The following is a 14,649-nucleotide window of genomic DNA, read 5'->3' as shown; positions in this document are numbered from 1 at the left end:
GGCAAAAAAAAAATTAGTTTTATTAATTCTCTGAAAAGGAAACAAACACCATTGGTTACCGGTGGACAAAACAGCAGGTTTTAATGACACAAATATCACATTTGTATGCACAAAAAACATGATTCAACATAACAGAGTTGATCTTTGCTGGTACAAACCATTACTAACAGAACTCAAGAATTTGGTTGCAGTAGTAGAAAAGGACTTAGACTCAGTTGTCATTCAGTCTCTGTGTGTGTTGGTTGTCGATGGTGATTTTCCTAACATTCCACTGAGAGCGCTTCCCAAGGCCAACCCTATAGCCACTAGAACTCCTACAGTCCCCAGCATCCCCAGAGCTGCCGTGCCTAATGCCGCGGCCCCCAGGGCTCCAGCTCCAATAGGGGCTGCTGCTGCGGTGACCGTCTCCATGCCGATTCCTTTAATTAGATCTCCCCCCGTGAGAAGGCCCTGCCGCAGATGCACTTGAGTGTTGAATGGGCTCTTTGGTGCACCCAGGATGAATGCTCCAACAGCAGTGATTGTCACTGTTATGAGTTCGGAAGTTGTTAGCTGTGTTGGTGTCAGTCCGGGAACCTTGATGGCTATGAGTACACCAATGACAACGGAACCTAAAAGTACGAGGGTCGAGTTCCTGGACCCAAAACTTTGCTTTGCTGACACACTTGCAGCACCAAGTGACACCCCTGCAGCTGTGGTTGCCCCTAAAGTTGCTCCTAAACAGCTTCTGGGCCCAAGAGTGGCGCTCCAAAGTAGAACACCTTTTAAGGCCATTGATGTTACTACAGCAGCTCCGACAGAAAGCTTCCCAGGAAACTCTGATCCAAGTGAAACCATTGCCACTGTTCCTAGGCCAGCTCCTAGAAGCCCTGCTGACAGAAAGACGACCCAAACCACTGACTGTAGCATTAATACCACCTGTTCTTTAGTGCCTTCTTCTGCCCCACCTGCCCCTAAGCCAACGAAAAAACCCAAAATCCCCACAAAAACAGAATAGAAGAAGATTCTCTCCAACAACTTGCACCCACTTTTAGAGTTCTGTTCTTGCACAGACCCTCTTGTAAGAGTTCGTCGTAGAGCAAAGAGAACAAGGATGGTCACTCCCAAACAAAAGAAGCCGAATATGGCCCCTAACTTTCCAAATATAACACTGAGGTACAGAGTGGTAAAGATAATTAACAGAGCTGTTGTCATGTCACTGATGTTGGAGTAAGAGTACACGACAAGAACCAGAATGCCCTGAGCCACAATGTAGGTCCATGTTGGAAGGATGCCCTCCATCACTCCGGTGGCGACTGTGCCCACGGCAACTGAGGCCCCCAATATGGGGCCCACCAGCCATGGGAGGCTCACTTCGGCCTTAGTGAGCAGCTTCAGTACCAGGGCACAGAGGAGAAAACCGGCTCCAAGAGACAGGAGTGCTGAAGTGAACACAAGGCATGCCGTCACCACTGCTACACCGGTTGAACCAGCACGTCCAGTGGCTCGAGTGGCAGAGTTCAGTAGGGTAACGTCTTCAGTCAGAGAGGGATGGACTGAGAATGAGGCAGCTTGTCCGAACACAAAACCAGCTGCTGAACTTCTGAAGAGGGATTTCACCACACAGAAGGCACCTAAAGACAAAAATCCAATTATTCTTTATTATTTAAACTGCTAAGTGATTACTACATCCAGATTTAAACAATCTTCAAAGCTGTTATACAGTACACTTACACTTACAAAAGCTTTATCAGTCTCCTTTATAATTTAAACACACCATTTAAATCAGATATGTGTGGATATACAGTGTTGTAAAAAAAAAGTATATTTGAGAGCATATCACGCTTAACAGAGTGGAAAAATTTACAGAGCTATTCCAAGGCTTTGGGAATTAAGCAAATGTCAATGAAAAGCACCATCTACAAACATAGACAACATGGAACAGCTGGAGCGTTCTGACCAGCGATTAGTCAACTAAAATTACTACAAAAGCACATTGACTGTCACTCTAGGAGGTCCCAGGAAAACCCAGAAAAACATCTTGATAGGGCAAGAAATAGGGAGAATGCCATAGTCAGCTCTACAGAACACAAACAACTGTCCCAGGGTTACCTAAAAAATCTTAATAATTTCTAAGACTTTTGGGAAAATCCTTTTGAACTGATAAAGAAATGTAAGTAAGTTATAAAACAAACACATAACATCAGAAACTAGTCTAAATTGTTTTCATCTGAAACGTCAAAGTAGTTCAGGGCATTGGATTGGATATGACCTGAGATTTAATTAGAAAATTACTACTTAGTAAATTACAAGTTAGTCTTACTACTAATAACAATAAGGCACTGATGAAGTTAGCAAATACCTAATGTAAAGAAAAACTGACATTTTTATACTGTTTTATTTTAGGGATGAGCATTACTTTTTATTGGTAGAGGCTGAGTGTGTTGTTGGAATGGTAATTTTCACTATATTCCTCCACTGTTTGTTCTGTGGGAGTATCAATCAATTAATATCAATACATACAGAAATATTATTGCAAAAATTGTAGCAACTGTTGGAAATAATGCTTGTTGATGTAACTTGAGCCCAGAAGAGGCCCAGCTTTACTGCATGATATGTTTTACTTTAGTAACATTATTATAAAGTATTGCTACTCTAACTTCAGTGACTTTTTGGTTCTTCTACCCATTGCAAGTACTTTAATCCAAAGGAAAAAAAGAAGCTTCTTTTGCAGGAAAATAAATCACACAGACTCTAGAGTTTATACTAAAATTACTTATCTTGTTTCTATACAAGCTGTGATGTTTTAATTTTCCTTTATACCTGCCTAAACCAGCTCTGCCAACTGTCTAACCAGGGTTGCTATAATAAACTTAAACTGACGAAAAAATTAAAAGTATAATTAAGAAAACATTTTAGTGAAGTGAAATAAAACAGAACTGAAATTAAAAGAGGTTAAACTGTATTGAGCATTTATAACACTAACTAAACAAGAATACAGAAATCTATCAATTTATTTATAAGCCTTGCACACTGATGTATGTCAGGTACCTTAATGAACATCAAGCTTTGAAAATTGAATTTGTTTTTGTGTTGAGCCTTTATTACATACATAGATACAACACTTTTACTTTTTTGAATTCTTTGCCTAAAATTAACTAAAAATATTAATAGACTACATGAAATCTAAACTATAACTAAGCATTAATAAAGCTGTAATAACTAATACAAGCTTGCTACCCCCCTCTAACACCTAAATACAACTAAATAAATTAAAGGAAAACAAAGTCAGAACTGAGAAAAACTAAACTAGAACGAAACGACATATACATCTATTATAAACTTAAATTGGAAAAGGGTTTCTTCTGTAATTTTGTTTTGCAATTTTTATTTATGTTATGTTTTTTATAATACCATAATTGGTGCAGAATATTAATTGCTTTGTCTGTTTGATGGCATAAACTGCAGAGATTAAATCAGGTGACTCAATGGTAACTTTCTTTACCAAATGTTTCTTTAATCTTACTAAAGTAGTTTCATGGCAACTTTTTATTGTGATTATAAATATATTGAAGTAATGCTAATCTTACTTGAGTAAAAGCTTTAAATACTCAATCCAACTATGTCACTGTAAAAGGAAAGAGAAATATGTCTGAAGTGATCCAAAATGAAACTTAAAACCAGGAAGTCTGTCACCTGTACCAAAGACAACAAACATTTCAATGGATCATATTAATACAGCTGCTGCTCTGCAGCGACCACTCCACCAAACAGATCTCATATTCAGTTTTCACTGCTTTTCAGGCTGTGTGTGAAGCTCAGGATTATGTTATTGTCTTACCTAGGCCTGTTTCTGCCATTTCTCCCCCAGCAGTGTGCTCCTCACTAACCTTACCAGCTCTTCCTTTTCCGGGTTTGACATCAGACTGATGTCACTGTGAAAGGAGCCAATCAGAAAGAACATACCAAACTATGGGTGTTGACCAGTGTGAAAGCATGGACAGACACATTTTTTTTGTTTGTTAAAAAAATGCAGAATATCAATGACAAACTCAACAATCCGTCAATAATGAACATTACAAGAAACAAATAAGATCACAACTCCTATTAACTCAAAAAATTCAGAGGCTAGAACAAGGAAGAGAACGAAAAAAAAACTTAAATAAATTATTAAGAAGACGGGACTAACTGGAATTCTTCCAATAATTCAGACAATTTATTTGCTTTAAGGTTCTGCATCTTTTTCAAACATCGGTTAAAGGAGGAAAGTTCGTTTTTGAGAGCAGAGAATGAGAGGGAGCATTTTGCATAACAACATTTATGGATATAATATTTGGTTATAATCATCAAAGTATTAACTAGGAATTCCACCTTTTTTTCATTAATATATAAACCAAACTGAATTATTTGTAAGGCATTAAAGTTCACATTTATAGATCTAGAAGATAGAAAAATCTGAAGTTGATCCCATAGGTTTCTTACTTCTTTACATTCATAAAACAAATGATTAGTAGTTTCCAATTGAATTGTACTGAAAACTCAATTACCAACATTGAATTTAAATCTCTCTCTTAAGTACTCATTTGAAGGATATATGTCATTTATTATTTTAAATTGTAATTCTTTATATTTAGGAGGAATTGGGAATTTCAAATAATTTGTTCTAATTTTGGTTATCGTAGATTTGTTAAAATGTTGTAAGAGAAATGTACGTTTAGTTCGACCAGGGTACATATTATGTATAGAATATTGATTCAAGAACCTATTGGTGCATTTATTATCTCTAATGTCCACATGCTCAATTTGAAGCTTATGGAGTCTTGGAATAGAGAAATTAGATATACTGTTTTTAACTGATATAAGAAGAACATTAGGTATACTACGTAAAACTTTATTGTACCTTGTTGATGAACAATCAGTTCCACGAATCCTGTTAAAATCGTCCAAACTTAAAATATCACCATTTCCATCCATTAAGTGAGAAATTGACCAGATTTGTTTATTCCACAAATCCTTTATAAATATACATCTTCTACCACATAGAATGGCTCTGTTGTTCCACAGTGGGACATTATGAGGGCTGAAGCTGTGCTTGAAAATTAATTTCCCATGGCCGGACACATGTACATTAGTTTCATTATCAAATGTACAGGACAGACACATAGCCACACAGTTTTATAGAGGTTAAACTTGTCACCAAATTACAGGCAACACAACTATGAGGCACTAAGTTTCCATAACCTGCATTTTAATTGAAGCACACATTCAGCTAAAACACTTTATTGTTTAGATATTTATCAAAGTAGAGGGATGTTTGTTGTACAAGTATGCATCCTTTTGGATGGGCATAATAATTACCAACACACATGGCAACAGAAAGCCCCATACAGCAACTAAAGAGACATTAGGATTCTTTTTGTAAATAAGATGGCAATACTTATGTTTTGTGACACAGATGTCTGTTTGATTGGTCTCTGAATTCAGAACTAGTACCAGAACCAGGTGTTCAATTATTCCTTTTTTTTTCAAACAGTGCAGGACAAACTTTGCCAGGTTTTCCAACTTCTACATGTAGGTCCTTAAATTATCGAAGATGTTATCTACACAGACCTTTTTCCTATCTTCAGCATTTGGTAACAGCAGGGTAATAAACCTAAACCAATACATCAATGTTTTAAATTCATGGCAGCAAAAGGCCTTTTATTTGTATTACAGAGACTTGACATGTATATATAAAACATAATCTACAGAATATACTTATGCCTATAAAGTTATTTATGTATCCTCAATGCAGAATATATTAATGCATAACAATGTTCAACCTGCCCTATAAAAATAGATAATTAAATACCTAAGCCCAAATGAGTGAAAATGAAAAAAAAAAAAAAAACATTATTAACACTTTTATTTGTATGAGCATTTTTTTTTTTTTCATAAAGGTTATCTGGAAGTACAAATCCATAAAAAGTATAATCATCATTTAAATTCTTAAATAAGCTGGTTTCCACAAAGGTGAAGGAAGCCCATTTTAAAATAATGAATAAAATATACCCAGTAGAAGTTTAAAACAAAAAATAGATTCAAATTTGGAGTGGACTTTTCTAACTTCTGTAATGCTACAGAAAAAAAAAAAAAAACATTAAAACACACCTTTTATCAAAAAAAATTCTGGTTAGATATGCATTCAAAATAAATAATAATCTTAATTTTTGAATTTTTTTATGTATTGTATAATTTGGAAAATCTAATCAAAATCTAATCTAATCTGACATTAGCCTGTTTCCCATATTGGGAATTCTTTTGGTTTAAGATCACATTCAGTGTAGTGAATGAGCAAAGCCTCATTTCGGTTTATTAATTATTTATAATACTTTTTTCATGTTATAAATTAATGCCAAGCTGTAAATAAAAAAAAGTCCTACAGTCATCTATTTATTACTTGTTTAAAGCATATTTGTCCCCCTTAAAATATTTTGTTTATGGAAGTCGCTTCTTTTAGAACCACTAAATTAATCACATAATGTCTTCAATAAACTGTAATAATTTAAGATGATCTTAATTTGGACTAATTCTATTGTTTGGTGCCTTTATTTTTTTTTTTATTTCTGCTGTTTCTACAGCCTTATGCTTTTCTCCTCTGTGAGTGTTTGCTATTTTTGAAAGCATTCAATCCAAAGAATAATAAATTAAAAATGGAACTGATGCAATCCACAAGTGAGGCTTTGAAAGATGTTTGAATAAAACAAGGTTTTGAGAGTAACTCTGCTGATTTCTCAGATTCAATTTTTACGTTTTTTTCTTTTAAATTATTTTTTACATATTTGATCTTTTCAATTTTATAAACGTTTATTTTCTTTACCAATTTTAGATTTTTTTCCCCTTGAAAATTATTTTTTAAATTAAGCTTACAAATTCCATTCTATTCAAATTCTGTTTCATAGATCACATTCTCTTCACTTCCAGCAAAATACAAACGCTGACCATGCAAACCGATGAAAATGTATTTTTGCTCCTCACCCAACAGAAAAGCCTGCCCCCAGAGGTGAAGACAATATGATGTGTAAAACACAATTTGAAAAGAATGGATTTTGTAAAACTAAAGAAAAATAAATTTGAATGTTTTAAAAAAAAATATTAAATCTGTATTTTTTAAAAATGAAATTTGAAGAAGGACGATTTGAAAATGTTAAATCTGTTAATAAAGTTTTAGGGGGAAAAAAAGTTATTTAAAAAACGAACTGACTAACTAACCACTGCAAAAAAAAAGTTAACAGATTTTTCAATTTTATTTCACTTTAATATGGAAAAAAAAAATCTGAATTAAGATTTTTTTTTTCTCTCAGAATTCTGACTTTAATCTCAGAATGCTGACTTTAATCTCACAACACAACTCTGACTGTTTTCCCATATTAATCTGAAATAAAATGTAAAAATCAGTTAATCAGTTTTTTTTCCCCAGTGGCCCTAATCCTCTTCCGTAGTATCGCATTTTTTGCAAATGTAACTTTTTTAGAAAAAGTGATTTTGCTTGCTACAATAATAATGACACAAAATGCACTCCATACCTTTACTGACTTCCGGGGTAGCGTCAGCTGACGGTAGAGTCACGTGAATACTACTTCCGTGTTTAGAGGAGGTTAACTAATGTTCCTTTTACTTGGAAAGGAGAGTTTTTCGGTCGCTTAAATAATTGATAAGGGGTAAAATAAAGCAGTAACTTAAATAAGAGAAGACCGCGAGCTGCCAACAGTAAGTTTTTTTGTTTTACCTTTTATTTTTGGAATGGTTTTCAGCATTTGTTTTAACGGAAATACACATATTTGTATATACAATAGTATAGATGAATGACTTCAAATTTTTTTTTATGATAAATGCTGACATTTGCTGTTGCAATCCAGCATTTTTACTCAAAGAGATGAACATTTATTGTCAGTCTGATGGCTGTCAAACATTTAACATTTAACAGATGTCACTCAGCAGGTTGGTGTAGCTTGCTGCTCCCAGTCAGCTGAGTATCACAAGGTTTAAGGTGTTTGTTAAGGTTAAACACACCTTGAAAACAACATCACACCTTTTTAAAAAGTGCTTTAAAATATGCTTTCTTGTTTTGCAGGGCATTTATTTTCTTTTTGTTTTGTCCTCCATAAGGTTCCCATGTTTTATCACACACTGTTCTTTAAATTAATTGGAAGTATTTAAATATATTTGTTTTTTTAGACTTTAGATTTATTTTGTCCTTTTGTGTACACGAATGTAAACAAAAAGAAATTTCGATAAGAACAGCTCTCCAGACAATTTCATTTTTTTTTAAAGTGCAGCCTTGAAAACAGTAAACAATACATAAAAAAGTTATATAAACATATGACTGTATATTTACAGGCCAATACACAGTTACAATGTATTTATGACTTACAACCACAAACTAAAATGTATGAAAAAAAACTAAGCTGGATGAAGCCTGAAATAGAAAAAAAAAATAAAGATAGTAAAACGGTTCACATTTTAGCAGGATAATAACAGCACCCACTGTTAAAATGAGCATTATTGACTTAAAAGCTGGTTTTCATAGAGGCTTCATATCCAGTCTGACTGAGCCTGAGCTGTTTTATAAAAAAGAAGGAAATAACTTTAGTTTCTAGATATGTAGCCGGTACAGCCAAAACCTGTCAGGGGCTGCAGCTGTAATTGCAGGAAAATGTTGTTCTATAAGGTCTTGATTGGGGTGATTGAATAGAACTACTGTTGTCTCAATCGATTAAAAGGTGTAAGTAATGCTGATGTTTATGTGTTCTTTTTCTGCTTCTTCTCAACTAAGCACTTAATTGTTTAATTCTATCACATAAAGTCAGTCTGATATATAAAGTTTGCATCTATAATGTAATAAAAAGTAAAAAAATTCTTAAGGTTTTACTTTTGTGTTTGTGGTTATTTAAAAGATTATAAAACTTTGTTGTTAAAAATTCATCTGAATGCTTTTCTAGTTCAATTTTTAATTAGATTTCCCTTTTTTTTCCTACATTAGGAATGCATTTTTCTGTGCTTTTTTTTGCCTCTGTGGCCTCCATGACCACCTTTGCCCTTGACAATGGACTGATGAGGACACCTCCAATGGGCTGGTTGGCATGGGAACGATACCGCTGTGACATTGACTGCAAAAACGACCCAAAGAACTGCATCAGGCAAGCAGGCTTTTAATAAAAAAGCACACTTAAAGAGATATTATTTTATATAGGCAATCCAAAGGTATAACATTAGGTAAATTGTTTATTGTCTTTTTAATAGTGATGGAGGATGAAATTAATGAAATTATTCCACTTTGATGCAGACAATAGTTTTATTTAAATGCAGCATGAGTTCTTGCTAAGTTCAGTGGTAAACATTGCATTTCTTCCTCCAGTGAGTATCTATTTATTGACATGGCGGACAGACTCTTTGAGGACGGCTGGAAGGAACTGGGCTACGTCTATGTGAACATAGACGACTGCTGGGCTTCAATGGAGAGAGATAAAAATGGACGGCTGCAGCCTGACCCTAATAGGTACAGAATGGAGGCATTCAGACATCAAAAGTCTTTTTTTTTTTCTCTCATGTCTAATTTAACAAGCCAATAAAACAAAAGGAGTGTCAGTACAACAGTGTCACAAACTCAGCCAAGCACCTAATCCTACAGATATCATCAGTGCACAGTCAGCAGAAGTGCATAGCAACCTTTGGGCTCTTATGGAAGTTTTGATGCGTAGATGACCCACTATTTTAAAGAAATGGGAACGTTTTTCTACTGTTACTATTGGATCACAATATTATCTTAAGCACGGTTTGAAATAGTGATAACATTCAGTAGTTAACGTTTAATTTCCAATGATTCAGGTTTCCAGGGGGAATCCATAGGCTGGCGCGATACTTGCATGACAGGGGCCTCAAACTGGGTATCTATGGCGACATGGGCACCCATACTTGTGGGGGCTACCCGGGGACAACGCTGGATAAGATTGAAATTGATGCTCAGACATTTGCAGACTGGGAGGTGGATATGTTTAAATTCGACGGCTGTTATTCCAACGCTCTTGAGCAGGAGCTGGGTAAGAACGCTTGAGATTTTAGTTTGGTCCTACTGGTTGGTTATTCACCGTGTAATCCTGATTGACCCTTGTGTTTTCTTTTTTTCTTGCAGGATATCCCCAAATGTCAAAGGCTTTGAATGCAACCGGTCGCCCCATTGCCTACTCCTGCAGCTGGCCTGCTTACCAGGGTGGACTTCCACCAAAGGTATTTAATGCTGGCAAATAGATATGAGAAGAGGACCTTGTTCTATCAGAACCAGGAAATGTTTTTTGGTTGTGCTTAATAAAATCAATATAAATCACGTTTCAGGTGAATTACACTCAGCTCGGGCAGATCTGCAACCTTTGGCGTAACTATGGTGACATCCAAGACTCATGGAGCAGTGTGCTGAGCATCGCTGATTGGTTCTTTAACAACCAGGATATACTGGCCCCGGCAGCCGGACCTGGGAGGTGGAACGACCCTGACATGGTTGGTCTTTGTGATCCATTCATCGATCCTTCCTTGCTTCCTTCCATCCTTCCTTCTGACTTGGTTATTTATGTACTTAGTTATTTAATTCTTATAAATGTATTAACTAATTCATGTAGCCACTTTTTTACTGACTTCACTGCAAGAACGAGCTAGAAAAAGGTAAAAAGTTCTTAGATTAAGTGTATTTACCCTTAATTTTAGTAGTTAAATAAGATGATTTGCCAATGGAATGAGTATTTTACTCTTAAAAGAAGATAATTAGATAATATGCATTTGAAATAAGACAATGCAATTATTCTTATTTTAAACGTAAATTGTCTTATTCCATTGGCAAAGGGCCCCATTTTGCTCCTTAATCAAGAAAAAATGCACTTATTTTAAGAAAAAAAAAAACTTATTTAGATAAAAAATTTTCCAGTGTTAAAAAAGCTACTTATAATTCAAATTAAGTTAGATATTCAACACTTATTCCATAAGTTGCTTATGCTCTTAGTTAGTTAATCATTTAATCACTTTTCTACATTGCTTCTTACTTTATAAAAAAGTTATTCATTACATTCGTTGTTCTTTAGTTCCTTACATAGGTCAGATCTACAGGGGGGCTAAGCTAACAAATAATTGAGTATGTTACCAAATTGTATTTGAGCTCAGCCCCCTGTAGACTTAGTGATTTAACTGCTTTACTTAGTTTTTTGCAATCCATTTTTTGGTGGTTGTGCAAACCCCTTTAAAAGGCCTAAAAGTCTCAAAAAGTCTGAATTTGTTTAGGAACTCTCTGTCTCTGTTTCCGACATGTTCTTGCTCATAAGGAGACAGTATCTCTCTCAATGGGAGATAAGGAGATTTGATTTGTCAAAGAGGCTGGAATTTCTCCAGTTAGATATCTACTTTGACTGGGTGATCATTTTTTGTTCTCAACAGCTGGTAATTGGAGATTTTGGCCTCAGCATGGACCAGTCCCGTTCCCAGATGGCTTTGTGGGCAATCATGGCTGCTCCCCTGTTCATGTCCAACGACCTTCGCACCATCAGCAGTGGAGCCCGCAGCATCCTTCAAAACAAAATGATCATCAGCATCAACCAGGACCCCTTGGGCATCCAGGGAAGACGTATTCTCAAGGTGTGGATGTTGCTGCTGTTACATCATTGGCAGTGAGCAAAATAAAAACAGAAATAACGATTAGAAATTTGATACATGCTCTGACATGCTTTCTATCTTAAGGAGAAGAATGGGATTGAGGTGTTCTGGCGCCCCCTGTTGAACAACGCCAGCGCTTTAGTGTTCTTCAGCCGCCGTACTGACATGCCCTATCGCTACCAAACTTCCCTAAAAAAACTCAACTTCACCACAGGCAGCTACAAGGTAGGTCTCTGACATTTAGTTTTCCAGTGCTGGTTAAGGCTTTAATGAGAAAATTGTTTTAATGCGGAGATTTTCTTTCAAGAATCACTGCTTTCACTGTTTTTTGTTTTTTTTTTCCTAGTTCACTGATGTCTACACCGGCCAGACTGATGTCCTCAAGGACTCCACTGAGTTTGTGGTTTCTGTGAACCCAACAGGTGTGGTCATGTGGTATGTCTCAGCGCCTGGCAAACTACAGTACCACCCATATTTCAAAGGGAACAAACTCCATAGACCGGCCTACGTTGCAGAGGAAAATGCTTTTCCTCGAGTCTTTCTTTAAACCTTTATTATCTGTTAAAGGTTTTACAGTTTTTTCCTCAGCGTCATTGTCCACATTTAGTCTGATTTGCATCAACTTCAGCCATTCGCTAAAAGCGTTTTTTTTGTTTTGTTTTGGGAACCTCAGAGTGATTTAGGCTTTAAGTTTTTATACAATTTCAGCAATCATACTCGCACAGTTTTTTTGGGGGTTGCAGATACGGTGTGATTAAATCGCAAAGAGATTTTATTCTCGGCTGTGATTTTGTAATCTCACATATAAAGCCGTTTAGAACTGACTTTAAATCAACATGTTTTGTCTATTTGTTTTCTAAATCTATTCCAAAGAAATTTTCTTAGACAAAATTAACTAAAATTCAAGAATTGTTGGCACTGTCACAACTACTTTATAGATACATAAAGTAAATTCTCTATTTTTCTTTTTTTTTCTTTTTAGAAAAATGTAATAGAAAAATTTGTTTGTAAAAAATTTCCTATTCTTTTTTTAAATAAAAATAAATTTTATAAGAAGCTATTCCTTGAGTTTATTTGAACTTAAGTAAGTTTTAGGAATAGCTGTTGGATGTTTATTTATAAGTTGCAAGTTTTTTTTGTGATATTCACTAATGAACTGTGAAGTTTTACATTGTTTTTCTTTTCTAACAGATTAACCAAGAGTATATTTAATCAGAGGTTCATCTAAATCAGAGCAAACTTAAATGAAATTGGTGTGAAGGATCAGCCATGAATTATGTGCTTTAAGAAAGAAATGCATAAGTATTATGTTGAGTCTCTTTCCAATCTACCCATCCTTTATGCCCATTGTTGAACCCTCTGTATTACGTAAGCAGCCCAGTAAGGGTTTGCATTCTCCCAGTACCTTTATTACACAATGATTGCAGAACTAGGAGCATTTGGCAAGTCCTTATTTTCCTCACAACTGGTTCTTAACGATGTATAATTGAACTCGCACTGGAGAAATGTACCTCTGCATTTAATCCATCCCATTGGGGAGCAGTGGGCTACCATCATGGGGCACCCGGGGAGCAGTGTGGGGTTGAGCGTCTTGCTCAGAGACCCAGAGTGGCAGTCTGTCAGAGTGGGGATTGAACTCAGAACCTGAGGATTCCAAGCTCTGTTCCCAAACGATTAGGCCGTCATCCCCTTATGTATGTAATCAATGACTGTTATAAATTCTGTTGTAACAGGTTATTTATTATTTACAGCATATAAAATGCTTTACAGATTATTGCAGTTTAACATAGAATTGATCCTAATCCAAGAGCTGGATTCAAATAACAACAAAAGTCTATAACGTTATTTAGTCACAAATCTTACATATTGACACAATCGGGTTCCATTTTTTCGTATATAAGGAGTGGAGATGCTCATTTTCTTTAGTATCTATTAGTGTTGCACCGATACCAGTATCAGGCAGGCACCGCTATCATTTTTAGAGCCAAAAGTTTATTCAACTATTGTCACCCATTCCAGATAGGCAATAAAAGTTCTACTGGATTCACTTTGTATTAGTCTTTTTCCTGCTTCACAAAGGTAGGCAGCAGCTTGACAAAGCCATGATGGCAATTATTTTACATCCAAGTAGTATTTAGCTCTTCATATGAATACACACACACACCCACCAAACACGTGGTATTGGTATCATATCAATATCGGCCGATACTGCACAGTTAGGTATCGGGGATCGGTAAAAAAGACATCGGTGGAAAAAAACAAACAAGTATCTATTACCTAAACTGTATATATCAATAGGGATGAAATAAGACTGTGTAATGCTTTCTATTAGATGTTTTATTTGATGTAGAAATTGGTGACAGCTGTTCTAGTGTTCATTTTTCAGCACACTGTAAATCATCTGGTCAAAATCTGTTTTCCAGTTCTTCAAAGGAGACTTTTTTTTTTAGATTTATGTGCACAAGGAGGTTAGCATTGTTTAATCAGATTTTTTTTTAAGTTGCCACAAATGACTTTGACCTCACAAGACTTTTAATCTTGATCCTATTTATTAATGATGATTGATGTGCAAAAATACTGTCAGAGCATGACATTTATTACCGATACTTACTAAATACAGTGGAAATAGGCCTGTGCTCCATCATGCGATTCTAGTCAATCCCCTTTACAGATGCGTTGTTAAACAAGGGTCATAATGAACTGACTGAAAAGGAAAACAAACCCAACGATCCTTGTGCTGCTATATAAATTGATAAATGGCCAAGTCTTTACACAATATGTAACACAGACAGGGTTGTTTGATAGCTTAGTTACTAAAACATACCCTAATTTGATTATTAGTTCTTTTTTAAATACATGGCAGACATGTTGCTAAAATACATCAGTTTCATAAAAATTATTACAAGTAATACGTGAATAAATGAGGTCTTGCTTTAAAACAATCATCTTAAACAGTGACGGCATGATATAATCAATGTGTTTCATAAAATATCTGTT

The 14,649-nt window shown here is 35.3% G+C and overlaps 2 protein-coding genes across 2 annotated transcripts; one reads left to right on the top strand and one right to left on the bottom strand.

Annotated features, from left to right (window-relative positions):
- Window positions 1-55: 55 nt before the first annotated feature.
- Window positions 56-3,907, bottom strand: LOC119777587. Its single transcript, XM_038276524.1, has 2 exons — window positions 3,821-3,907; window positions 56-1,613 (listed from the first exon to the last, which is right to left on the bottom strand). The coding sequence occupies exons 1-2, from the start codon at window positions 3,837-3,839 to the stop codon at window positions 223-225; spliced, it is 1,410 nt and encodes a 469-aa protein (XP_038132452.1). The 5' UTR covers window positions 3,840-3,907; the 3' UTR covers window positions 56-222.
- Window positions 3,908-7,571: 3,664 nt separating this feature from the next.
- Window positions 7,572-12,649, top strand: naga (N-acetylgalactosaminidase, alpha). The gene is made up of 9 exons (XM_038276522.1): window positions 7,572-7,728; window positions 9,002-9,158; window positions 9,377-9,517; window positions 9,847-10,058; window positions 10,151-10,245; window positions 10,351-10,512; window positions 11,437-11,634; window positions 11,737-11,877; window positions 11,999-12,649. The coding sequence occupies exons 2-9, from the start codon at window positions 9,004-9,006 to the stop codon at window positions 12,197-12,199; spliced, it is 1,305 nt and encodes a 434-aa protein (XP_038132450.1). The 5' UTR covers window positions 7,572-7,728; window positions 9,002-9,003; the 3' UTR covers window positions 12,200-12,649.
- Window positions 12,650-14,649: the final 2,000 nt, after the last annotated feature.

The sequence above is a fragment of the Cyprinodon tularosa genome, unplaced genomic scaffold, assembly GCF_016077235.1.
Source record: "Cyprinodon tularosa strain WSP-4 unplaced genomic scaffold, ASM1607723v1 ctg125, whole genome shotgun sequence".
Taxonomy (NCBI): domain Eukaryota; kingdom Metazoa; phylum Chordata; class Actinopteri; order Cyprinodontiformes; family Cyprinodontidae; genus Cyprinodon; species Cyprinodon tularosa.
Note: the sequence above shows the minus strand (reverse complement) of the source record. Positions and strands in the feature narration are given on the sequence as shown.

What these genes read in the sequence shown, in the direction of transcription:
- naga (XM_038276522.1), top strand. Translation starts at nt 9,004, where the DNA reads ATGCATTTTTCTGTGCTTTTTTTTGCCTCTGTGGCCTCCATGACCACC. An exon ending in AGGGAAGACGTATTCTCAAG is followed by an intron (nt 11,635 to 11,736) that starts GTGTGGATGTTG and finishes TTCTATCTTAAG; the next exon opens with GAGAAGAATGGGATTGAGGT. An exon ending in TCACCACAGGCAGCTACAAG is followed by an intron (nt 11,878 to 11,998) that starts GTAGGTCTCTGA and finishes TTTTTTTCCTAG; the next exon opens with TTCACTGATGTCTACACCGG.